The 27,336-nt window shown below is 40.6% G+C and overlaps 2 protein-coding genes across 5 annotated transcripts in view; one reads left to right on the forward strand and one right to left on the reverse strand.

The window, feature by feature from the left end:
- LOC143032291 (oxysterol-binding protein-related protein 9) overlaps window positions 1–24,113 on the forward strand; it is a 103,593-nt gene extending 79,480 nt beyond the window's left edge. For 3 of the 4 annotated variants that reach the window (XM_076196767.1, XM_076196770.1, XM_076196771.1), the window contains 4 exons: window positions 4,509–4,605; window positions 4,768–4,890; window positions 8,783–8,904; window positions 22,729–24,112. In XM_076196767.1, the coding sequence (XP_076052882.1) occupies window positions 4,509–4,605; window positions 4,768–4,890; window positions 8,783–8,904; window positions 22,729–22,900 (514 nt within the window). In that variant the 3' untranslated portion in view covers window positions 22,901–24,112. Of the gene's footprint in view, window positions 1–4,508; window positions 4,606–4,767; window positions 4,891–8,782; window positions 8,905–22,728 lie in introns of all 4 variants that reach the window. The other variant, XM_076196769.1, reaches the window with a different exon arrangement.
- A 211-nt stretch (window positions 24,114–24,324) lies between these two features.
- LOC143032292 (uncharacterized) lies at window positions 24,325–26,379 on the reverse strand. Its single transcript, XM_076196772.1, has 3 exons — window positions 26,159–26,379; window positions 25,477–25,991; window positions 24,325–25,317 (listed from the first exon to the last, which is right to left on the reverse strand). Exons 1-3 carry the CDS (start codon window positions 26,357–26,359, stop codon window positions 24,732–24,734), a joined length of 1,302 nt encoding a protein of 433 aa, XP_076052887.1. The 5' UTR covers window positions 26,360–26,379; the 3' UTR covers window positions 24,325–24,731.
- Window positions 26,380–27,336: the final 957 nt, after the last annotated feature.

A 27,336-nucleotide genomic window follows, 5' to 3' on the forward strand; every position in this document is an offset into this window, starting at 1 on the left:
GACTACAATAAATATAATCAAGACGCCGATATGGCAGCCTCGCGAATACACTCGCTCCCCATGACGCCTACGTGTGCGGCACCGTATGGAAGGGGTTAAGGATAGCTGAATCAATTTTTATTCGTCTGGATCAACCCTCCATCAATATCCAGCTACAGCCTGAAGTTTCACTCCCATCAATGAGGAAGCCCTACCAGCAACCTGCAGGGAACCCGTCGGCACTCCGTGGGTAGCTACGCGGACACGACATCTCCCCCGCCACACCTCATATGACTTCCTGTCCCAGTGTTTCTTCGCGGGTACAAAATCTCCCCCACCACACCTCATATGTCATTCCTGTTTATCATTGTGTATATTGTAACTCCTGAAGATGACCTCTGATTGGGTCGAAAGACGTCTAGAGTAAACACCATGTACCTTGGAGATTCTATCAATACCCTGACCTCCAACCTCCGCTCTCTCATTCGAAATATCGAGAGTACTTCTTACAAGTTGAACAATGCTACTACTGCTGTAGACTTCAACAAAGCCTGTATTCAAAATGGCCTCCTTCCAAAATATATATGCATATACATACATATATGTATATATATATATATGTGTGTGTGTGTGTGTGTGTGTGTATAAGAAAATAGGGAAAAGTGGGAGGTGAGCCAGCTGTTGTTTGCGGACAAAACTGTGCTTGTGGCAGGATCGGAGGAGGGATTGTGGAAGTTGGTGACAGAGTTTGGGAGAGTGTGTGATAGAAGAAAGCTGAAGATAAATGTGGGTAAAAGTAAGGTGATGAGATGTACAAGGGGTGAAAGTGGTAGTAGTCTGGAAGTGAGCATTAAGGGAGAGCGACTGGAGGAAGTGGATAGTTTTAGATACTTGGGTGCAAATGTGGCAGGGAAAAGGTGGAGTGAAGGTGGAGGTAGAATGTAGATTGAGAGAAGCGAGTAAGTGCCTTGGTGGATTAAAAAGTGTAATGAGGAATAGACATTTGGGAATGGATGCTAAGAGGAGACTGCATGAAGGAGTGATTGTGCCAACAGCACTGTATGGGGCAGAAACATGGAACATAAGAGAGGAAGAGAGGAGTTTGATTGTGTTTGAGATGAGGTGTCTAAGAAGTATGATGGGGGTTACTAGGCTAGATAGGGTGAAAAATGAGGAGGTGAGGAGGAGAACAGGGGTGGAAAGGGAGTTAGGAGATAGGGTTGATGAAAGAGTATTAGGATGGTTTGGACACATGGAAAGAATGAGTGAAGAAAGACTAGTAAAAGAGGTATGGAAGGCAGATGTGGAGGGAGTGAACATGAGGGGACGTCCTAGGATGAGGTGGATGGATGGGGTGAAGGGGGCTTTGGGGAAGAGGGGAATGTCTGTTGAGGAAGGACGGGAGAGGACAGAAGACAGGGGTGAATGGAGAATGGTTGTATATGGATGATGTTGAGATGCATGAGGTGGAATGGGCGGAGGGATGGGGGGTGAGGTAGCATGTGTGAGCAAAATTTGACGCAGCCCGAAGGGATTTCTCCCAGTCTTCTCCTTTTGTGCATGGGGGGACGGAGAGGGGGGGGTCACTGATATAATGAAGCGGCCTTGCTGTAGATGTGCTGTGTCTTGCGACACTGCTTCTGACCCAGGGCAGTGGACAAGATGCAAGGATGACCCGTCATCCAGGAAGTGCTAAGATGAGAGGGAGGGTGGAGGGGTGTGGAGTGTATTCAGGGATGGAATGGGTGGGAATGATTTTATGTCTTTTCCTTTTTGGCTACCTCCCTTGTAAGGGGGAAAAAGCCTTGGTATATGTATGTATATATATACATATATATATATATATATATATAAATATATATACATATATATATATATATGTATATATATATATATATATACATATATATATGTATATATATATATATACATATATATATGTATATATATTACAGGTGAAAAATGTAATCACACATTTATCAATCACGTAGAAACCACTGTTGGAGTAGAAAAGACTGGAAACGGGGAAGAGGATTGCAGTTTGCAATCGAAATATATAGGTTCCCCGTTTCCAGTCTTTTCTACTCCAACAGTGGTTTCTACGTGATATATATATACATATATATATGTATATATATATACAGTGGCCGCAAAAATTTTTTTTACATTTTCACCGCAAATAAAAATGTTACACATGGCGCAACGTAACAAAAAAATTCTGGTCTGAGCCACAAGTGTAGTGGGCGGATCTAGCTATGACGTAGTCCCCTCCCTCACCCCCTATACCCCTCCACCGCAACATCTCACACCTCAGTGAGCCCTCAGAGCTCGTCGAGTAAAGGTTGCCCATACGCTGCTCTCAATCACGCCATTTTTTCACTCGACACCCAACTTTGGCTGCCTATATTTCCACTTCCACCAGGCACAATGGTTAAAAATCAACTTTCCCTGGAACAGAAGAGCCGGGCCTTGTCCCTGATAGAACAAGGAGTATCTGTGATACGCATGGCGGCGGAACTGCAAGTGTCAAGAATGACCGTTTACCGCCTGAAGAAAGCTGGTGATGCTCTGCCCCCGGGCAAGACACCGTGACGGAAGGAGGGCTCTGGCAGACCACAGAAGACATCAGCACGCACAGACTTCATTCTAAAGAAAGAAGTGAAGGCAGACCCCGGAATAACAGCCTTAGAACTGAAAGAAAAGCACCCGAAATTGCTCCAGGACATCACAGTGAGAACCGTGCAGCATCGACTACAAAAGGACCTAAAATTACCATCACGTCGGGCCGCCAAGAAACCTCTGCTGACTGATAAGATGAGGAAGAAAAGGCTGCAGTTCTGTAAGAATTACCGACACTGGACATCAGACGACTGGAAGAAGGTGATGTTTAGTGATGAGAGTACGTTCCGGCTCATCAGAGGAACTTCAAAGCTGGTCCGCCGCCCCAGTAATGTCTCCCGCTACGACCCAAAATACACCGTCAAGACTGTTAAACATCCTGACAGAGTGATGGTGTGGGGCGCCTTTACTGGAAATAATGGTAGAGCTGGCTTGTATTTCCTCCCCAAGAACGTCACAATCAAGTCTGCCAACTACATCGAGGTTTTGCGAAACCACATGCTGATTTTCTGGCGGATCCATGACTGCAACTTTTTTATGCACGACGGAGCCCCAGCACACAAGTCCAAAGCAGTGAAGGATTTCCTGGAAACCAACAAGATTGATGTTCTGGAGTGGCCTGGTAACTCCCCTGACCTGAATCCCATCGAAAACGCATGGAATCAGATGAAAAATATCCTGGAGAAGGAACGACCCAGCAGCATACCCAACCTGAAGGAGGCGCTGAAGAAGCACTGGGCCTCGATGGACCTACAGTATTTCGCCAACCTCGCCACTTCGATGCCCAAGAGGATCGAGATGGTGATCAAGAATAAGGGCCACATGACCAAATATTAATTTTGTATATATAATGTAAGCTTAAAAGGTAAATAAAACCCATTTAACATGTACTTTTGTGTTTATTTATCCAAAAAATCTTAGTGTAACATTTTTTTTTGCGGCGACTGTATATACATATATGTACCTTGCACAATCTAGAATACATCACTGTGTGCAAGAAATATTGGAGTTAAAGCATTTTAAAAAAGTATGAAATGCTACTACCTTCCCCCCAATAATCCAGAACCTTTCATTTGTCCAAACTTCCCCTATCCCTTGCCAACCCACATGAGCAGTTCCCAGACTGTGTCCTGTTGATAACACACAGCACTTGTGTGCCCCTCCCTTTTCATGTGTAAGAATGCAATATTATGCAAGTTTCATGTAGAGTGCAATGTTAAAACGGTGTTCACAAAGTGTAACAGTGTGCACCTGCCCAGCAGTGCATAGTAGCATTGATTCTAATCCAATCTCATGGGAATGTCATCCCCACAACTCGAGTTACTTCCTTTACCCGTTGGCTCATTGTTCTCCATTGCCATAATTAACTGGGTATTATCCCAGCAATCTACATTACCACTTTCTTTCCACTCCTGCCAATTGACTCATTGTAATTAAAATCTCAAACAAGGATTACTTGTATTTTATTTATTTTTTATTTTTTATTTTATTTTATTTTTTATTTTTTATGGGGGAAGGGGAGAGAGAGAATTGTGTCTGACAACATTTCTTGATGTTCAGGTTCATTTCAAGCCAAGGAACTATTGTCAATACTTGTTTGGTTGTGAATTTCCAGTCATTGAACCTCAGGGCAACAGATATTATCAACAACTTTGAAGCCCATCATAGTTCAACAAATCTAGAGTAGTTGTAGAAAATATCAGAGCTGGGCACGTTCCTCTGTGCATTCCTAGGTGCGTTCCTCAGTGTCCTGAGCAAAGTCAAGCCAGTCAGGACACCAAGGAATGCGCCCAGCTCTGGAAAATATGTCTTGAAATGTAGGCTTGAAGATATAATGGAGAGTTTGTCAAGCTGAGTTTGTCAAGGTATACTTTTGAACTCATGTGATTCTTTGTATATTTAATTTACAGATCCATTCTCACAGTACCATGGGTAGAATTAGGTGGTACATGCCAAATAACTTGTGGTAAAACTGGGTATAGTGCCAACATAGAATTCCTTACAAAGGTATCCATGATTTTCAGTTATGATTGAGAATTTACATGTGAATTGGAAATAATGACATGAATTAATATGCAAATAATAGTAGAATGAGTTAAAATGTGCTAATGTGTTATTTGTTCATACACAGTATATTGAAAATAAATTTTGATTTATGCTTGTTGTCAGCCTTTTTATGGTGGACGTAAACATCGAATTGCTGCAGAAATCTTCCACCCAAATGACAAGAAGCCATTTTTGAATGTGGAAGGGGAGTGGAATGGTATAATGCAGGCCAGGTGGAATGATGGAGTATGTAATACCTTATGCTCAATATATGCAGTGAAAATGAATATTGTTTTTTAGAATTTAGCATAATTTTAAACTGCCTTTGGATGGTTATGATTGCTTTGTACTGTATCATGACTGGATTATATTGTAATCAGTGCTCCAGTATCTGGGATGATAGAGGGATTAACGTTTCCAGTGATAGAAATTTGTGGTAATTTCAAAGGTAATTAGAAGGGAGAGGGCCAGCCAAGGTTTGCAACCACTCTTCCCCCATCCCACACCCATGCAACACCTATTTGTTTTTCCTTTGGTATTAGTTCATTGTGGATGAAGAGCCATCCCTTATCCCTGCCCATTGCCTGCTTCAGAACACAGAACCATTGTAGTAGAGCCTAAGAGTCAGGGCTGATTTACCCCCACTACTTCTTTACATAGCAACTCTCTTCATCGTCCACTCATAATTAATTAAGGAAGACAAGGCCATGTCAATTTGTCATCCATTCATGACCGATCTCCTCTTACCCCTATTTCTTAACCTCTTTCCCTGCTCAATGAACACAATGAACATTCCCCTTTTGCCCAAGGCCCCCTTCTCCCCCATCTATCCATCCTATTCTCAGTCTTCTCAAGTCTACTCCATCCACCTCTACCTTCCACACTCTGCTAATCTTTCTTAGCTTATTCTTTCTATATCCCCAAAATATCCCAATATTCTTTGATAAACCCTATCTACCAATTTTCTAACCCTGCTCTCCACCTCGCCTCATTTCTCACTCTGTCCATCTTCAGAACCCCTTCCTAAATACTTTGTTTACAAACTCATTTAAATTCTCTTTTCCGTCTCCCTTAAATTCCAAATCTCTGCCCCGTACTGTATTGTAGGGGTAATCACCCCTTCATATAGTCATCTGTGTCCTTCCCCAGATACCTGTTTCTCTGACACTTTTCATTCCTCCCAAAACATTTATTTGCTTCCCTCACTGTACAGTTCACCACCTACACTCCATCATTTCCTGCTACATGTGACCCTACATACTTAAAATTCTCCACATCCTGTAGCCTCTCTCCTGTAAGACTTACCTTTGACTCACTGCCACCTTCTCCCCTCATACACCTTATCACCTTACTTTTGCCCATTTTCATTTCCAACTTTCTGGTCTCACATACCCTTCCAAACTCTGCCACTGGTTGCCTTAGATCCTGTGAACCAGGCAATCATAGTATCATCAGTAAACAACTGACTCACCTCCTAATTCCTTCCACTCACTAACCACTTCCAAATCCCTACCTTTTGCCCTTGCATTTACTTCTTGTACCAACCTATCCATTTACATATTGGACAACCATGGTAACAGTAAACAACTCTTGTGTATCTCCATCACCTCAAACCACTCATATGAAAACGTTTGAATGCCCTTAACAGCTTTCCCAAACTGATTCACCTCCCACTTCCCTCCACTCTCAATAACCATCTCCAAACTTGTGCCCTTTACCCTTACATTGACCTCTTGCATCACCCCATTTATGTATTTATTGAACAACCAAGGTGACCTTACACAACCCTTGTGCAGCCCTACATTCACCTCAAACAACCCTCTCTCACCATTTCCAACCCTAACATGAGCTTTACCACTCATGTGAAAACTTTTGAATACCCTTAATAACTTTCCCCTTATTGCAAATTTGCAACTCCTCTCACAGTGCTTTTGTGCTGACCCTGTCATAAACCTTCAAATTCATAAAAGCCCAAAAGACATCCTTACCTTTAACCAAAAAATTCTTGCATCAGGAATGGTCTCTCACCAGAAAGTTATATAAAGAGAAAAACAGGAGGGACTTATAAGTTGCTGAGGAATATAAGAATGGTATTTCATTACATGGATGAGGACATGATTAAAAAAAAATAAATAAAAAGATAAAAGTCTGATACACCTCGGATTGGAATATGCAAAAGCGGTGTTGTCACCACATCTAAAGAAAGATTTAAGAAAGATTACAAAGGCCATCAACCAGGATGATTCCAGGCCTGATTGATGACATACAAATATTGAGAAAACAGGTATTTCCCACATTGGAAGAATGAAGACAGAGAGGAAACATGATAATAGTATTTAGATCAGAAAAAAAGTATGGAAATTTGGACATAGAGAACCTGTTGATATGGGATGAAAGGTGAAAGAAATGATCTTAGTAAAAAGTAAAAAAAAGCTAGATTGCTTTCCACATAAATACAAATATTTGTGGGACTAGTTGAATGAAAATGTAATCCAGACCAACAACATATATGAATTGAAGACATAATTTGATAACTGGACCCTAAGCATGGCTCCAACCCTGTATACTACAACTAGTTAAACACACATAAGTAAATACATCTCTTTTCTTTGCTTCCCACACCTTGGATTTTGCTTCCACCTTCTCTATTTCTCATATGGTTCTCTAGTCCTACTTTTTCAACCAATCTTCATGTGCTCACTTTTTCCTCCACCTCTGCCTTCACTGCAACCCATAACCCATCATTTGCTGCCTCTCCATCTGTTCCCTCCCAACTTCCTCATCCCACATAATCTTTGCACACCTTAACGCTTCCTCCTTGAAACATAACCATTCTTCTTGTACTCATCGTTCCATCTTCACTACCTCCCATATTTCTTTATGCTTCAACTTTAACTCTTTCTATTTTTATTTTCTTCTTTTTCTTTTCTTTATTTTCATTTGATTTAGTCACCTTTGTCTCCATCTCCACCCCTCTTCCACTTTACCTCCATTCTTCTCTTCTACCAGATAATGATTTGACAACCCTGTGCTTTCTCTCCTGAATACATTATTGTCCAGATCTCATCCAGTCCTCGTTTTGAGTACTGCTACATGGCCCATCAATGCCCTATCAATTACCCTCCCACCTACCACCCTGTTATGCCCTTCTCTCTTCTTAAACACTATATTCACAACCATAATTTCCCTTTCAGTACATATCTTGAGCATCCCTCTTCTGTAGTTCCATCTTGGCATTCTGTACCTCATTACTACTCCATTTTTTTTACTCTCCTACACATTGAGATCCTTCCAAAAGTCTTTACACATTCATTTAAATTGGTTCAACACTTCCCTCTCCTGGTCAGTTTTCTCTCTGCCAGGGCCATGTGCACTTACGAGGGCTCATATCTTCCAAATTTTATTTTTGCCCACATTATCTTGCATGACAACTTTCCACCATACAGTTATCTACCTCATTACTCACTAACAATACCACTCCTTCCTTCTCTCAGCCCCTGGCCACTCCTTAAACCATACCCATCATGCTTCCAAACACTCACCCATCCCTTTCAGTTTTGTTTCACTCAATGCTGATGTCTATCATCTCATAGATATACTACAGAATTACTCCCTTTTACTCTCTTCCTTGCACATTTAATGATCCAGCTACTAAGGTTCTGGTTAGAGTTGTTCTCCTCGACCCACTTATACCTTGGCTTCTTGTATGAGAAAAATATAGTGATTCGTAGTCCCCTTAGATTTTTTCCATTTAGTTGCCTTTTGTGACACATGGAAACACAGTGGTGGCACTGTTCCCTGCTTCATCATAGGGGAGATCAGAGAAGGAAAGGTTAGTCATAAAAGTAATAGTGTAGTTTCAAGGGGTCAGCATAAAGGAGGGACAGCAGTAGTACAAAAGCATCTTATCATTCCTTTATAACTAGAAGTTTTACTGTAACGTGTGAATGATGTCTAACACTGGCCCATAGGGGCACCTTAAGAACAATCCCTAAAGTATAGACTGCATGTCACCATACAGTCCTTACCTCAGTATGGGGATAATAACAATAAGAATGATGATGATGATTATAATAGTAATGTACAGCACAAAGTTACTTTCACCATGATCTAAGAATTTGTTTTCTTTTAATTGCAGAGAACTGAAGTATTTGTGGATACACAGAGTGTACCAACAGTGAAGAAGAAAGTTGAACCTATTGCAGAACAGCAAAGAAATGAATCTAGATACCTTTGGCGTGAAGTAACAGCAGGATTGAAGTAAGTTTAAAATTTATTATGGAGATGAAAAGGTAGCCTTGGGTAGATAGGGAACATCTGTTGAGCAAGTAAGGAAGAAGGCAAGATATATGTGCATGAATGGGGAATGGTTATGAATGGACAATAAATTGACATGGCCCAATGGGTCTCCTTATCTTCTCCATTACGTGTGAGGGAACAAGGAGGGAGGATTGCCATGTAAATGAAGCAAGGGGGGATAATCCAGATTTGGCTGTTGAGCCCTACTGTGGATGTGCTGTATTGCTTCTGACCCAGTAAGTGTTTGAGTGGGCAGTTGGGGGTTGGGCAGGGATGGCCCTTCAACCACAAGGAGCTTAGATAAAAGGGAAACAAGTAAGTATTGGATGGATGTGGGATGGGTGCATGCCTTAGCTGGCTACCTCACTTAGTAAAAGAGGAAGAAACCATTTGATATTTAGGTAGATAGATGGAGATGAAACAGTTTGGTAGTCCATGAATGTATTTATACATGCACATGTACATACATGTACAAATACTTTACATTGACTCAGAAATTTAGTAGATCAAGAAGTGCAAATTTTTTTAGATGTGATACAAGTCATTTCCTAAAACAAATTATTACTGATCCTATGAGGGGAGAGAATACTCTCAACTAAAAATGAAGATCTAATGAGAAATGTAAAAGTGGGAGATAGTCTAGGCTGCAGCAATCATCAAGAAATAAGATTTGATATTGTATGGGAAGAATTAAATAGTACAAATAACATTCTAGTACCTGACATCAGGAGAACCAATTTTGAAAATCTGAAAAAATATTTAGGACAGTTGGTCACGTGCAAAGCTGGCCCAGAGGACTGTGACAGGGTGGGGTGTGCAGTCAGCCCAGATGTCATTAATGCAGCCAGGTGTCCAGACCAAGATCCTGTCATGGAGGGTGGTATGTGAACCTTGGGTGAGGTTGCTCACAAGTGTGAGGACAACAGCATAGACAGGGATCTGGATAAAATGTACAGTAACCTGCTTCAATTTTGAATGCACAAAATAAACTTATTCCCCCCAAAACAATAAGATTGAATACTAACGCTCCCTTTCCCACCATATTCACACCCAAGTATCTTAAACTATCCACTTCTTCCAGTCTCTCTCCCTTAATACTCACTTCTAGTCAGTTACCACTTTCTCCCTTTGTATATCTCATCACCTTACTTTTACCCACATTTATCTTCAGCTTCCTTCTTTCACATGCCTTCCCAAACTCTGTTACTAACTTCCTTAATCCCTCCTCTGATCCTGCTACAAGCACAGTGTCATCAGCAAACAACAACTGGCTTATCTCCCACTTTTCTACATTTTCTTTCACTATCTCCAATCCCCGACCCATTACCCTTGCATTTACCTAAACTGAGAAAACTGAGTGCAAGAGAGACTTGGGAATTCTAGTGAATCCTGACCCTAAATCCAGAAAACAGTGCATTAGCACCAGGAATATAGCAGGTTTCATTGCTAGGATGGTTACAAATAAAACCTCTATCTGGCATTAGTTAGATCCATCCTTGACTATGCAGTGTAATTTTGGTCTCCGTCCTACAGCATGGATATGAATTCACTATTAGTTACTTTGCGTAAGAGTAATGAGCAAACAATTAAAGAATTGGGTGACCTAAAGAGTGAAATTGAAATCCTAAAAAGAGAAAATGAAAGAATGAAAAATGAGGACAAAAATAAAAATGAAGAACTGAAAAAGGAGGTCAAAGAACAATTACAAGTAGTAACTGGAAAGATGGAAGAGTCAATTGAAGAAATAGACCTCGCTGAAATAAAAAATCAATGGAAACAAGAACAGGAAAATGAAAAAATATCCTTTAGTGAAATATTACAAAAACAGATTGAGTTAAATACAAAAGAAACAGTTATGAAAGTGATTAAAGAAAAGGAAAATTGGGTGAGAGCTTCAGTTGACAAAGGTAAGTGCATTGTAGTCCATGGTATCCAGGAAAAACATGGTTTGTCAGAGAGAAAAGGAGGAGAAGGAAATAGCTAAGGAAATTTTGAAAGAAATATAGGATGAAGGACAAAATTTCAATAAAGAAATTGATGAAATCCACAAGATAGGCAAATATTCAAAAGAAAAACAACATAGATCGCTGAAAATAAAACCAAGAACTCAAATGATAGCAGAGGAGATATTACCGTGAGCAGTTAAGTTGGCAAACAGCGAGAAATTCAAACATATATGGATACAAAAGGAAATGAGTGATGAGGAAAAAGAGAAAGACAAAGCTCTCAGAATTTAAGCCAATGACAGAAATGAGAAAAGAACAGAGACGGAAAAAACGAGTTTTTTTGAGAGTGCTGGACTTGAGACTGAAAAAATTGTACATAAAAAAAATGGAAACTTAAACCAAAAAATAAAGGATAATATGAAACTAAAAGTGGCATACACAAATATCGATGGCATGATCTCTGGAATCAATTAACTAAATGACTATCTGGAAATGGAAAAACCAGATATGGGAATTGTGGAGACGAAACTGAAAGGAACTATATCAACAAGCATAGTGGGACAAGGACTATACAACCACTGGGTAAAAAATAGAACATACAAGCAGGGAGGAAGTGTCATGATATTGACCAAAAAGGTTCTAAATGTGACAAAGATAAATGAAGGCCAAGGCAAAGTAGAATTGATTATTTTCAAAATTGTAAACAAAAAGATGAAAAGCAGAAAATTTGTAGTAGTGTATGTACCACCAAAGACACAGGCTTGGTCGGAGAGCAAACATTCTAAATTACTGGAAGACACAATGAATGTGCTAAATAAGTTACTGAAAGAGGATGGAAACGTAGTAATCATGGGCAATTTTAATGCAAAGGCTATAATCTGGAAAGAAAGGATAGTTAAAGGGGGAGAAGATCATTGGAGCAACATCCTACTAGATATGACCATCGAATACACCCTAATACAATGGGTTAAGGAAAATACTAGATATAGAAACAATGAGGAACTGTCGAAACTAGACTTAATATTAACTTCTGAACCAGATATTGTGAACAAAATGGAGTATAAAACACCAATTGGAAAGAGTGACCACATACTAATAGAGTTTGAATTAAAAGAACAGAAAAATGTAGGTAGGAATGATAAGCATAGAGAAGGAAGATTGATATACAACAAAATGGATTTTGAAGAACTAAGAACATTTTTCCAAAACACTAACTGGGACAAATTCTCTAAAGAGGAAACAAAGATGGAAGACAAATGGAATATATTCAAAGAAAAGTACAAGGAAGGAATTGACAAATATATACCAAAAAAGAAACAAAAAGAGATTTATATAAAGTGTTGGTATAACAAAAGGTGCAGTGAGGCTAGAATCAGAAGAGACAAAGCCTGGAAAAGATGGAAAAAAGACAAATAAACATCCAAATGGCAAACATATATAAAACTTAGGAATGAATATGTGAATATATGCAGGAAAGGAAAAAGAAATTATGAAAAAGATATTATAGACAAATGTAAGGATCAACCTAAACTCTTTTACAGATATATAAATGAAAAACTAAAGGATAAACATGAAATAGTGAAATTGCATGAAGGAGATAAAGAATATATAGATGACACAGAAATGGCAGAAGTCATGATCAGACATTTCAGGTCCGTTTTTACAATTGAGAGCTCACAATTTTGGGAGGATAGAAAACAAGAAAGATCACCCAAATTGAAGGAAATAAAGGTAACACAAAAAGAAATAAGAGATCAAATAAAAAATCTAGATATCAGGAAATTGCACGGACCAGACAGAATTGCTAATTGGATACTGAAAAAGTGTATAGGCTGACAGACAAACTAGACAAGATAATATACTCCTCACTCAAAGAAGGAAAGGTACCACAAGATTGGAAAGATGCAAACATAGTACCAATATATAAAGGACGAAATAGGGAAGATCCTACAAATTTCAGACTGGTATCCTTTACAAGCACGGTAGCAAAAATATGTGAAAAAGTCATGAGAAATAAATGGACCAAACACTTGGAAGAAAATAGAATAGTAAACCCTAAACAATTTGGCTTTAGAAGTGGAAGACCGTGTACCACAAACCTAATTTGCTTTTACTCAAGATTAATTGAGATAATACAGAAAGAGATGGCTGGGTAGATTGCACCTTCTTGGATTGGCAGAAGGCATTCGATAAGGTACCACATAAAAAAATTATAAGAAAAATTGAAATAATAAGAGGAATACAAGGTAAACTGCTGGAATGGATGAAAGATTTCTTAATTGGAAGAAAAATGAGAGTGGTACTTCTAAGACAAGAATTCGAACTGGGAGGATGTGAAAAGTGGCATCCCACAGGGCTCTGTATTGGCTCCTTTAATGTTTGCCATATATATAAATGATATGGATGAGGGAGTAAATTGTTACATGAACTTCTTTGCTGATGATGCCAAATTACTTGAGAGTAAAAACGGAAGAAAATTATACATCGTTACAAGAAGACCTAGACAAAATATGGGAATGGAGTCAGAAATGTGAGATGAACTTCAACATCTAGAAATGTAGCATAATGGAATTTGGAAAAAGCAAAAATAGAGTATCGGGTCATTATAAAATTAGATACAAAGAAGTCAAAAAAGTCAATTCAGAAAGGGACCTGGGAGTAATCATCTCAAGTGACTTTACACCTGATAAACATGTCAATAAATTATTTGGAGAGACTTTTAACCTACTAAGATCAATGAAAGTGGCCATCGATTATATAGATAAGGAGATGGTTAAAAAAAATAGTTGTTACATTGGTAAGACCTAAACTAGAATATGCCGCAACATTATGGGCACCCAGCACAAAGAACATAAGAAAATTAGAAAGAGCAGTGATAAAAATGGCACCTACATACATATACCAAAGGCTTTTTCCCCCTTGCACAGGGGGTAGCCAAAAAGAAAAATGCATAGAAATCACTCCCACCCATTTCATTTCCCATACATTCCACTCCCCTCCACCCTCCTCCCTCCCTCCCTCCCTCCTGGATGACGGGTCATCCCTGCATCCTGTCCACTGCCCCGGTTCAGAAGCAGTGTTGCAAGACACAGCACATCCACAGCAATGCCGCTTCATAAATTTGGCAACCCCCCTCTCTGTCCCCTCATGCGGAAAAGGAGAAGACGGGGAGAAATCCCTTCGGGCTGCTTCAATTTTTTTTTTTCATTCATATTTCCTCACTCCCCATTCCCCACCCACTCCCCCTCATGCATCACAGCCTCATCTATACACAACCCTTCTCCATTCACCCCTATCTTCTGTCCTCTCCCGTCCTTCATCCACAGACATTCCTCTCTTTTGTAAAGCCCCTTTCACCCCATCCATCCATCTCATCCTAGGACACCCCCTCATATTCACTCCTTCCACCTCCACCTTCCACACTTCCTTTACTAATCTTTCTTCACTCATTCTTTCCATGTGTCTAAACTATCCTAATGCTCTTTCGTCAACCCTATCTCCCAGCTCCCTTTCCAACCCTGTTCTCCTCCTCACCTCCTCATTCCTAACTCTATCTAGCCTAGTAACCCCTATCATACTTCTCAGACATTTCATCTCAAACACATTCAAACTCCTCCTCTCTTCCTCTCTTATGTTCCATGTTTCTGCCCCGTACATTGCTGTTGGCACAATCACTCCTTCATATATCCTCCTCTTAGCATCCATTCCCAGATGTCTATTTCTCATTACACTTTTTAATCCACCAAGGCATTTACTTGCTTCTCTCAATATACATTCTACCTCCACCCCCACTCCTCCCTTTCCTGTCACATTTGCACCCAAGTATCTAAAAATATCCACTTCCTCCAGTTTCTCACCTTTAATGCTCACTTCCAGCCTACTGTCACTCTCTCCCCTTGTACATCTCATCACCTTACTTTTGCCCACATTTATCTTCAGCTTCCTTCTTTCACACACCTTCTTAAACTCTGTCACTAACTTCCTCAATCCCTCCTCTGATCCTGCTACAAGCGCAGTGTCGTCAGCAAACAACAGCTGGCTTGCCTCCCACTTTTCTCCATTTTCTTTAATCATCTCCAACCCCTCACCCACTACCCTTGCATTCAACCTCTCGCACCACCCCATCCATGTAAAGATTGAACAGCCAGGGCGACATAACACATCCCTGACCAAGTCCCACTTTTACCTCAAACCATTCACTCTCTCCATTTCTATTCCTAATGCAAGCTCTACTACTCTCATAAAAACTCTTGACTGCTCTTAACAGCTTTCCTCCTATCCCATATATCTGGAATACTTCCCACAGTGCCTTCCTGTCTACCCTGTCGTAAGCCTTTTCCAAATCCATAAAAGCCCAAAAAACATCCTTACCTTTTCCTATAGCTTTCTCACATATCTGCCTTACCACAAAAATCTGATCTACACATCCCCTACCTGTCCTAAAACCACACTGTTCCTCACCAATTACTCCCTCTGTTCCTCTCCTAATCCTCTCAATCAAGACCCTCCCATAAGCCTTCCCAACTACACTCAACAAGCTGATCCCTCTGTAACTACTACACTCACACTTGTCCCCCTTTCCTACATCTACACTGTCAAAACTGACACATGAACAAAGATTGGAGAAATTACATCTGTCAACAGTAGAACAGAGAAGAGAAAGAGGTGATGTATTGACCATTTACAGAATTATGAAAGGGATGGAAATTCTCGATAGAGATGACTTATTAAAGTGGGACAGAAGAGAAACAAGAGGACATGAAAAGAAACTAAAGGACACTTATAGAAGAGACCTGAAAAAGAATAGCTTCCCACGTAGTGATTGATGTCTGAAACAAACTAAACAGAGAAACAGTGAATGCCAAAACTATACACGATTTTAAGAATAAACTGGATGTGGAGAGATATGAAAAGGGTCACTACAAGGGTCAGGGATTGGAGATGGTTAAAGAAAATGGAGAAAAGTGGGAGGTGAGCCAGCTGTTGTTTGCGGACGACACTGCGCTTGTGGCAGGGTCAGAGGAGGGATTGAGGAAGCTGGTGGCAGAGTTTGGGAGAGTATGTGATAGAAGAAAGCTAAAGATAAATGTGGGTAAAAGTAAGGTGATGAGATGTACAAGGGGTGAAAGTGGCAGTAGACTGGAAGTGAACATTAAGGGAGAGCGACTGGAGGAAGTGGATAGTTTTAGATACTTGGGTGCAAGTGTAGCAGGAAAAGGTGGAGTGAAGGTGGAGGTAGAATGTAGATTGAGAGAAGCGAGTAAATGCCTTGGTGGTTTAAAGAGTGTAATGAGGAATAGACATTTGGGAATGGATGCGAAGAGGAGACTGTATGAAGGAGTGATTGTGCCAACAGCACTGTATGGGGCAGAAACGTGGAATATAAGAGAAGAAGAGAGAAGGAGTTTGAATGTGTTTGAGATGAGGTGTCTGAGAAGTATGGTGGGGGTTACTAGGCTGGATAGAGTGAGAAATGAGGAGGTGAGGAGGAGAACAGGGGTGAAAAAGGATTTGGGAGATAGGGTTGATGAAAGAATATTAGGATGGTTTGGACACATGAAAAGAATGAGTGAAGAAAGACTAGTAAAAGAGGTATGGAAGGCAGATGTGGAGGGAGTGAACATGAGGGGACGTCCTAGGATGAGGTGGATGGATGGGGTGAAGGGGGCTTTGGGGAAGAGGGGAATGTCTGTTGAGGAAGGAAGGGAGAGGACGGAAGACAGAGGTGAGTGGAGAATGGTTGTATATGGATGATGTTGTGACTGCATGAGGAGGAATAGGCGGGGGGGGTGGGGGCCGGGGTAGTATGTGTGAGTAAATTTTGACGCAGCCCGAAGGGATTTCTCCCCGTCCTCGCCTTATATGCAGAGGGGGACGGAGAGAGGGGGTCGTTGATTAAATGAAGCGACCTTGCTGTAGATGTACTGTGTCTTGCGACACTGCTTCTGACCCAGGGTGGTGGGCAGGGTGCAGGGATGACCCGTCATCCAGGAGGTGCTCAGATGAGAGGGAGGGTGGGAGGGGTGTGGAGTGTATCTAGGGATGAAATGGGTGGGAGAATTTTTTATGCCTTTCCCTTTTTGGCTACCTCCCTTGGAAGGGGGAAAAAGCCTTGGTATATGTATGTATGTACAAGCATAGCTCTCATCCCGTAAAATACATATACCAAAGGCTTTTTCCCCCTTACACGGGGGTTAGTAAAAAAGAAAAAGACATAGAAACCACTCCCACTCATTCCATTCCCTACATATTCCACTCCCCTCCACCCTCCTCCCTCCCTCTTATCTTGGCACCTCCTAGATGACGGGTCATCCCTGCATCCTGTCCACTGCCCTGGGTCAGAGGCAGTGTCGCAAAACACAGCACATCCACAGCAAGGCCACTTCATAAATTCGACGACCTCCCTTCTCTGTCCCCTCATGCAGAAAAGGAGAAGATGGGGAGAAATCCCTTCGGGCTACGTCAAATTTTTTCTCATACATACTTCCTCATCCCCCATCCTCCACCCACTCCCCCTCATGCATCACAACATCATCCATACACAACCCTTCTCCATTCACCCCTATCTTCTGTCCTCTCCCATCTTTCCTCAACAGACATTCCTCTCTTTTGTAAAGCCCCTTTCACCCCATCCATCCATCTCATCGTGGGACACCCCCTCATATTCACTCCTTCCACCTCTACCTTTCACACCTCTTTTACTAATCTTCACTCATTCTTTCCATGTGTCCAAACCATCCTAATACTCTTTCATCAACCCTATCTCCAAACTCCCTTTCCACCACTGTTCTCCTCCTCACCTCCTCATTTCTCACTCTAGCCTAGTAACCCCTATCATACTTCTCAGACATTTCATCTCAAACACATTCAAACTCCTCCCTTCCTCTCTTATGTTCCATGTTTCTGCCCCGTACATTGCTGTTGGCACAATCACTCCTTCATATAATCTCCTCTTAGCATCCATTCCCAGATGTCTATTTCTCATTACCCTTTTTAATCCACCAAGGCATTTACTCACTTCTCTCAATCTAACTTCTACTGCCACCCCCACTCCTCCCTTTCCTGTCACATTCGCATCTAAAACTATCCACTTCCTCTAGTCTCTCACCCTTAATGCTCACTTCCAGCCTGCTGTCACTCTCTCCCCTTGTACATCTCATCACACTTTTACCCACATTTATCTTCAGCTTCCTTCTTTCACACACCTTCTCAATCTCTGTCACCAACTTCCTCAATCCCTCCTCTGATCCTGCTACAAGCGCAGTGTCATCAGCAAACAACAACTGGCTTATTTCCCACTTTTCTCCATTTTCTTTAACCATCTCCAACCCCTCACCCACTACCCTTGTATTCACCTCTTGCACCACCCCATCCATGTAAAGATTGAACAACCAGGGCGACATAACACATCCCTGACCAAGTCCCACCTTTACCTCAAACTATTCACTCTCTCCATTTCTAATCGTAATACAAGCTCTACTACTCTCGTAAATAATCTTGACTGCTCTTAACAGCTTTCCTCCTATCCCATATATCTGGAATACTTCCCACAGTGCCTTCCTGTCTACCCTGTCGTAAGCCTTTTCCAAATCCATAAAAGCCCAAAAAACATCCTTACCTTTTCCTATAGCTTTCTCACATATCTGTCTTACCACAAAAATCTGATCTACACAACCCCTACCTGTCCTAAACCCACACTGTTCCTCACCAATTACTCCCTCTGTTCCTCTCCTAATCCTCTCAATCAAGACCCTCCCATAAGCCTTCCCAACTACACTCAACAAGCTAATCCCTCTGAAACTACTACACTCACACTTGTCCCCCTTTTCCTTGTAAAGCAGAACTATACAGGTACTCCTCCAGTCCTCCGGCACTCTACCCTCTCTTAAACAAACATTAAATAACCTCACCAGCCAGTCCACCATAACTGTACCTCCTTTCTTCAGACATTCTACATGGCATCCATCCAACCCTTACATCACCTTACCTCCTCTCATCATCTTAACAGCTGCTTTCACTTCATCTTTCCCTATTTCTCCTCCATTTTCCTCACTCATCACTCATTTTCTTAGCGCTTCCTACTGCAACTACCTTTCCCTCCCTATTCTCCTTCACACTTAGCAACTCCCTAAAATACTCTGCCCACCTTCCTCTCACTGCCTTCTCTTCCATTATCATCTCTCCATCTGCACCTTTTACCTTTTCTCTTCTTGATTTGCTTCCTCTTCCTCTTTTAATAATCTTTCCAAAACATCTTTTTATTACTTTCAAAATTTTCTGTCATACTCTTACCCCATTTCACATCTGCTCTCCTCTTTGCTTCCTTTATCTTATGCTTAACTTCCCTTCTCTTTACTTTGTACCTCTCATACGATTCCCTCGTCCTAATTTGTAGCCAATTTATGAATGCCTGCTTCTTCTCTTCTACATCCTTCATTGTTTCCTCATCCCACCACTCACTACCCTTCCTTCTATTTCCTCCCGCCCTCCTTGTTCCACACACCATCTTTGCAAACCTTATGACTCCCTCCTTGAACCATCCCCATTCCTTCTCCACTCCTAGTTCTACTCTATCCTTCAGTCCCTCCCACTCCTCTTTCAGCTTCTTATACTCATTCTCCTTTTCTTTCTCATTTAAGCTGTTCGCTCTAAGTACCCCCCTACCTGCCCTTTTCCACTTCCTCCACCTATTCTCCACTCTCAATTTACCTTCCACCAGAAAATGATCTGATATTCCCCCACTTTCTCCCCTTAGAACATGTACATCCTTAACTCTTTCTACCATACTCCTGGTCACCACTATATAGTCCATTAATGCTCTCATCTGCCACCCTTCCATCGACCACCCTCTCCCATGTGTATTTATGCTTGACTTTCTTCCTAAACACTGTATTTGCTATCATCAACTCTCAAGACACATCACCATCAATTCTCCACTACAATTTTTACCTGGAACTCCATACTCCCCAATAACTACGTCAATTGGTTTGTTTCCCAATACAACTACATTGTCTCCCAATACAACTACATTGACATTTCTCCCTAATCCCTCTATGCACTCATTTATATCTACCCACAAAGCCTCCCTTTCCTCTACGCTCTTCTCACTCCCAGGCCCATACGCACTTACAAAAACCCACATCTCCTTTCCCAGCTTCACCTTCATCCACATCAACCTTGAAGAAACCTCCTTCCACTCCACTACACATTAACTTATCTTTTCACTTACTAGTATAGCCACCCCTTCTCTCCCTCATCCCCTCTTCACTCCTTAGTATCTCCCAGCTACACTCCCAAACTCAAACTTGCCCTTCCCTTTCATTTTAGTTTCATTCAATGCCAGCACATCCATCTTTCTTCTCACAAACATACTGCCTATCTCTTCCCTTTTACTCTCATCTGTACCACATCCACACGCATTCAAAGACCCAAACCTTAGGGTACTTGTTGGAAAACTCCCAGACCGTCTTATGCCTTTACTTTTTTTTAGGAATGTCCCCTTTCGGGGCTACAGGTAGTAGGACTCCTAATCCCATCCCCCATCCCGTTTTTTGTCGCCTTTTACGACTCAAGTGGAAAGACTTGGTGGTAGCATTCTCTTCCCCCACCACAGGGTAGGCAAAAAAAGGAAATGAATATTCAGAGAAGTGGTACAGGACAGTAAGAAGGGGTTGGGGGACAGCATAACGGAGGGACAGTCGTAGTATAAAAGTGTCATCATATCTCTATGAACAGAGTTTTCCTCTATTACAAACAAAATGATGTGTGGCTCTGGTCCGTAGGGGCGCCCCATATAGACCCAAAAGTATCAACTGCATGCTACTTTGCCACAATAACATGCAGCCAATACCCCAGACGGGTTGAATACAACTAGGTACAACTAGGTAAATACTAGAATCAATACAGAGGAGAATGACCAAAATTATATATGGGCTCAAAATTTACCTTATGAGGACAGGCTGAGGAAAGATACAGAGTGTGGGATGATCCAATAGAGGTATTCAAATGGATCAACAGCTTTAACAGGGGGAATGCAGACAAGGTCACCATAGTAATGGATTTAACTTCGACAAATTTAGATTTAAGAAGGAAATAGGCAAGAACTGGTTTACCATTAGAGTGATCAATAAATGGAATAGACTTGGTAACCATGTAATGAGCATTGAAACTATTGATTGTTTTAAGAAAAGGTTAGACAACTCTAAGGATAGGCTGATGATAGGTGGTAATGAACATGGAACCACATAGTGTAAGCCTTATAGTCTCCTTCATTCTTATGTTCTTATGTACATACATACCAAAAGGCCTTCTCTTTAGAAGGGGGTTGGCTGAGTCAAAGCATACACTGAACCCATACGCAGTCCACACCCATCAAAACCTGTTCATCACCCCTCCCATCTTAGCATTTTATGGATGATGGGTCAACCTTGTTCCCCATTACTCTACTCAAGTCAAAGGCAAAGCAGCTAGTCTCATTTCTAAGGGGAATTCATTGATATATGGGTATAGATTTCACATTTGTTCCTACTATGAATTCATTTTTGTCATCTGCAGTGGCTTCCTGAAAGAAATAGGTCACCAACCTAATATTATTTTCTCAAGAGCATAAATTAGAAGAGAAGACAAAACAGGACTAATTTCTTCACTTCATAATGATTGTTACTTTGATTCACTGACTGGAAACATGCATTCCCACAATGTGGATGCCCATTCAAAGCATGTCTTGACTCATTGCAAAAGGAAAAGGAGAAAAAGTATCAGAAGCTGAGAAAAGTATGGGAAATGGTGAGGGATAAAAGGAAAATAGGAGTAGAAGAATGGGTAGGTTTCAAGAAGGAAGGGACAAAGTGTGCAAAGATGGTTTAGGAGAGCACAGAAAGAAAGGTAGTGAATGTTGGGATGAAGAGGTATAAGTGGTGGTAGAAGAGAAGAAGTGAATATATGTGGATTAGTTGTAAGGTAGAACTAGGAAAGCATATGAAAGGTCCAAGAAGAAGAGAGAAGCAAAATGTGAAGGCAGAATGGAGAAGTCAGGGTGGAAGGACACTGGTGAGTGAGGGAGTCAAGTAAATTTCTTGGGGGAATAAAAAGTGCCAGGACAAATAGGTATCAGATACACAGACAGAGAAGTCTATGTGAAGTGATTGTGTCTACAACACTATGGGATGTGAAATGAGGAGGTAGAAAGGGATCTAACTGATAAGAGTTGATAAAAAATACTGGGATAGTTTGGCATATGGAAAGAATGAAGAAAAACCAGCAAAAATAGTGTGGAGGGTAGAGATGGATAGAGTAAATTTAAAGGGAAGACCAGGAATGAGATGGATGTATGGAGTGAAAAGGGGAATGTCTGTTGAGGAGGGAAAGGAGAAAAGAAGAAATAAGTGTTAGTAGGGAATGGTTGTGAATGAAATGTAAATTGATGTGGCCCAAAGGGATTTCTTCTTTTCTTCTGTAATTAATTGTGAGTGGACAATGAGGGAGGGTAACCTTGTAATGAAGTAGTGGAGGGTAAACCAGCTTCAGCTGTTGGGCCCTACTGTGGATGTGCAATGTCTTGCTGCATCACATCTGACCCAGGTAGTGAACAGGGGACATCAGGGATTGCCCTTGATCCACAGGGACCTAAGGTAAAATGGAAAAGAAATGGGTGTGAGGTGGGTGAAGGATGGGTACATGCCTTGGCAGATTACCCCCCTTATGGAGGGGAAGAGACCTTTTGATATAGAGATGGATTATTATTTTAATTATTATTATTAATTTAGATCTTTTCAGACCTTTTGATATAGAGATGGATTATTATTTTAATTATTGTTATTAATTTAGATCTCCTTTTCAGGTTTAATATGATAGACCAAGCAACAAGAGCAAAAACTAACTTAGAGCAAAAACAACGAAATGAAGCAAAATATAGAAAAGAAAATAATTTTGATTGGGATACAAAATTGTTTAGCCTTGTTGGTGAAAACTGGATTTATGATAATCCACTTCAGCAAAGGTGGAATAAATAAGCACTGTATGAATATGGGTTTATTCATATGTGTACAGTAATTCTACTTTTTAATTACAATAATTATCTGAAATATCTTCATTAATTTCTTTTGAGATAGTTTTAGAAAATATTTTGAAACACAGACCTCAGATTAAGCAAGCTGGAAAGTTTGTTATATCTTTATGCATTTACAAATTATAATTTCATCTTGTCTTCATACATATCGTATTTTGATTATTGAGTTACATTAAGTATTCAAACCTTTGTGGAAGAATGTTTTTGTTTGTGATCTTGAGTAAGATGATTTAAGGTAGATGCAGTAATTGAGTTACATTGTACACACATGTGTGGTTAAAGTATACTTGCATCAATATCAAAACATAATCATAGAAAGTCTTTGTGGTTCCCTGAATACTCCCATTAATTTACATGTTATGTTGTTCAACTTATTGCTTTATGTAGTTAGTCTCGTCATATTGACTAAGCTTGTTTGATATGAAAGTTTACCTTGTAAACTTATGTAACTTCTAGTAAAGTAGCCTTTTTCCATACCATACATTGATTACAAAGGAATCTCATCGGTATTTGTGGATGAGAAGTTGAATATAATGCCAGTTATTTTTTAATTTTGCAGTTAAGATTATGTACCTCATAATATAACACTTAAAGGACTATGGCACTTAAACTCATCGATGCTCTTTACAAATTTTGTTTTGGCTAACTTTACAGTTTATTGAATATCAGGACAGACTTAGTAGAATATATGGTTCTCAATCAATTGAGACCCAGTTTTTTTGTCACTATATCTACTCCATATCAGAATAGAATCAGCTAGTGTTTGCCAAAGGAAAAAAAAAATTGTAAAATTGGGCTGAAGGAATGAAAATGAATGTAAAATTAATGCACTGTTGGTTTATTCATTGCATATGTCATTGAAGTAGCTTTATTTTGAATATCTGTGTAAATAAACTTGATTTGATAATTGTGTTGGATGTAAAATCAGTGATCTGTCATAATTTTAAATCCCTCCATGGCAATAATTCATCTCTTACAGACCCATAAACCAAAGAGACACATTTAGACTAATAAAAGTACTTCTTGGGAATATAGGAAAGCATGCTGACAATTATAGTATATAAAGCACTATTCAAAACAGCTGTTATGATTCCACTTGCTTAGTGTATCCACATATTCTTTTATGGTTATTTGACAGGGAGAAGGTTTTGTACATAAAAAATTATACAAGTTAATTGATATATTATTATTTTCCTTTTATAGAAATGTATAGAAGTATTACACAAATATTATTTATTTCGTAGATCATGTGTAGTTTCTGTATTATCCTGCTCAAAATTGTTAAATTAGCTTTAGTCATAATCTTCTTTTCCCCTAAACCTGATCTGCTTCTACTCAAGACTAATAGATATAATACAAGCAGAGGTGGGCGCGCGAACCTTTTTTTGGGTTCCGAATCCGAACCTTCGCCGGTTTTGGGTTCCGAACATACGAATAGCGAACCCGATTTTCAAAATTTCGGTGTGAACATTTATTCCGAACATTTGTCCGCGAACCTCCGAATCTTTAAAAAATAGCAAAGCGAACCTTAATTCACCTTCCGAACATTTCCAAACCTAAATTTTACTCTCTCCGAATCTAAATTTAAAGCTTTCCAATTAAAAAATAGTGTTTTTAAGATATCTACATAATTTATTAAACAAATTATTTCTAGAATAACAAATTATTAATACAAGACAGTAAAAAGTAAAAACAAAAGTTCACAAAACAAAACAGTAAAAACATTTAAAACAAAAATTCACAACACTTCAGTCTTCACTCTTCACAGATTCACTCTAACTTGTCGGCCCTCTCTCCCTCTTAACCAACTTCAAGTTTCCCTTCATGAAGGTCAGGTTCTCAAAGTTCAGATTGGTCAGAGTGGCTCGCTTTGGCCTCAGAATGTCCGAGCCGAAGCTGAAGAGTCGTTCAGCTGAGGCAGACGAGGCCAGGGGAGTGTTATACTTGATGAAACAGTTCACCCAGTGCTGCCTGTGCTCCTTGGGGAAGTTTGCCGTGGAGATCTTCATGATGCTTGTGCCGAGAATGGCGCCCCAAGTGTCTACTTCCTTGCCGACCTCCTCCTCCAGGTTGGCCACCACCACAGGCTCCTCCTCGTCCTCAAGAACGAAGGCAAACTCATCGTGCTCGCTGGTGTGGCTGGCCACAGACTGTGGCCTGGAGGTGGGCTGGCTGGAGGCGGAGGCCACATCCCCCTCCTTGGACCTGATTTGGGCCACAAGGTCCGATACCATCTTGTCCCTCACCAGGTTGTACAAGTCAGGATTTGTCCTGCATATGTACTTGACCATCTTTAGACGGAACCTGGGGTGGAAGGCAGTCGCAAGGAGCTTCTCCTGGTCCTCAAAGATGTGTTGAAACCTGAAAAGATTAAGATATGAGTTAATTTAATTATTGATTAATGATTATTAATATTTTTTTTTCATTTCAATTACTATAAAATATTATATTCTATTATTTATATAATTATATTATATTATTATTATTATTATATTATATTAAAATATTAAAAATATCTACCTTTCAGTGAAGCCCTTTTTGTCTCTGCCATGGTGCTCCTGTGTCCCCAGGAGGTAGGTGATGAGGGGCTTGGCATGCTTTATGCTGTTGTCGTCCCTAAGCAAGTTCAAGTCCCTCTGGAGCACCATCAAGTTGGGAAGGAAGTTCCCCATATAGGCATGCTGGTCTGACTGCATTTTGTCCAAAGCATTGGCAACCGGGGCCATAACTTTGACGTACTCGGCGATGACCTCGTTGTCCTCGTCAACAAAGGCGGGGATCGGGTTGGGGCGCATGCTGGTACAGAGATCATTGATCTTTCTACGGGTGTCCAAGTCCTGTAGCAGGCCAGAAAGCATCTTATAGCTGTCATAGCTGGAGTTCCACCTCGTCGCACCAGGGACTTTAAGGTTTTTGCCGATAGCATCCTTTATCTCGTTGGCTGCGACAGTTCGGCGGCCCTGGGCATTCCACAAAGACTGTGCCTTGGCAGCCGACCTTCTGAAGATATTCCTGCCATGGTTCCATTGTGGGACCTGAAAAAAAAATATTTATTATTTAATATTTTATTACAATTCACAAATTAAAAAATAATAAATAATAATTTACATCTTTTTAGTTTTCACCAAAAGAATAATAAATTATTTAATATTTATAGATTATTAATTTATTAAATTTAAAAAAATAAAATTATTATATTCACTTTGGAAACATCCTCAGACGCCAGGAGGTTCAGAGTGTGTGCACCACACCTCTGGTGTTTAGGCAGGCTAACCTCGGCTTCGTCAGCCTGGTCCAGGGCCTCCTCCATAGATATGACCTGAGGCTCGTCAGCCAGCTCTTTGTTAGGCTTGTCCTCGCCAGGTTGTATGACGACCCTCTTGTGCAAAGTTGACAAATACATTTACATAGTTTGTGCCATTGTCTGTGGTCGTGCAGAGAATCCTGCTGCTGATGCTGAAGTCCTCATGCAGCTTGCTCAAGGACCTCGCCAAGTACTCAGCTGTCTGGCTCTCCTTCACCTCCTTCATGCCCAAGACTGCAGTCGTCCTCTCCAGGGTGGCCTTGTCCAACCACGAGACTGTGGAGCCTATGAAGGCCCGGTTGTGGCTCGACCAGCTGTCGGCAGTGGTGGCCAGGTAGTCCTGCTTGGACATGATCTAGGTGAGCTCATTTTTGGCCCTGGCGCTCATATGCTTGATGTCGTCGCCAAGCTTTTTCCTGGACGGCAGCTTGAACTGAGGGTTCAGGTAGTTGAGGAAGGCCCTGAGCGCCTCTGACTCTGTTGTTATGGTGGGCAGCATGTCGCGGATAATCCACTGAAACATAAAAAAGATGTGTGAGTATTTGAAGTTAAATTTTTGTTATAAATTTTTATTTATTTAAGTTAATTAATTTATTAAATTATTTTCATACTAAAACAGTAGAACTTTTAACCCATTCAACTCCGATGACAAGATGTCTTGTCATTTGGTCAAATAAAACAAAAAATCATAAAACACCAAAATGTTTGATCAAACACCAGAAAAATATGACGTCAATCCTCGCTTCGCTGCGAGCGAAGCGAGGATTGACGTCATATTTTTCTGGTGTTTGATCAAACATTTTGGTGTTTTATGATTTTTTGTTTTATTTGACCAAATGACAAGACATCTTGTCATCGGAGTTGAATGGGTTAAAAGTAAAACTTGCCTCATAAAACAGGTCAAGGGCCTTCTGCTGGTCAAACCTCTCAGCCATAGCCTCCTCAATACAGCCCTGCCTGAGGCTTTTGGCATCCCGACCACCACCAGAAGCAGAGCGGCCATGTTTGCTGCTGCCATCTAAGGCTGCTTTTAAGGCAGGACTATCTAAAGGGTGCTTGGTGGCATAATGCTTCTT

Source organism: Oratosquilla oratoria, chromosome 13 (genome assembly GCF_046742065.1).
Source record: "Oratosquilla oratoria isolate Oo_2021 chromosome 13, ASM4674206v1, whole genome shotgun sequence".
NCBI lineage: Eukaryota > Metazoa > Arthropoda > Malacostraca > Stomatopoda > Squillidae > Oratosquilla > Oratosquilla oratoria.

Bases quoted from the DNA above. Each gene is read 5' to 3' on its own strand.
- LOC143032292 (XM_076196772.1), bottom strand. From the start codon at position 26,359: ATGTATTTGTCAACTTTGCACAAGAGGGTCGTCATACAACCTGGCGAG. The intron at 25,992-26,158 runs GTGAATATAATA...TTTTTTTTTCAG, and splicing joins CGTCTGAGGATGTTTCCAAA to GTCCCACAATGGAACCATGG. The intron at 25,318-25,476 runs GTAGATATTTTT...TAATCTTTTCAG, and splicing joins AAAAAGGGCTTCACTGAAAG to GTTTCAACACATCTTTGAGG.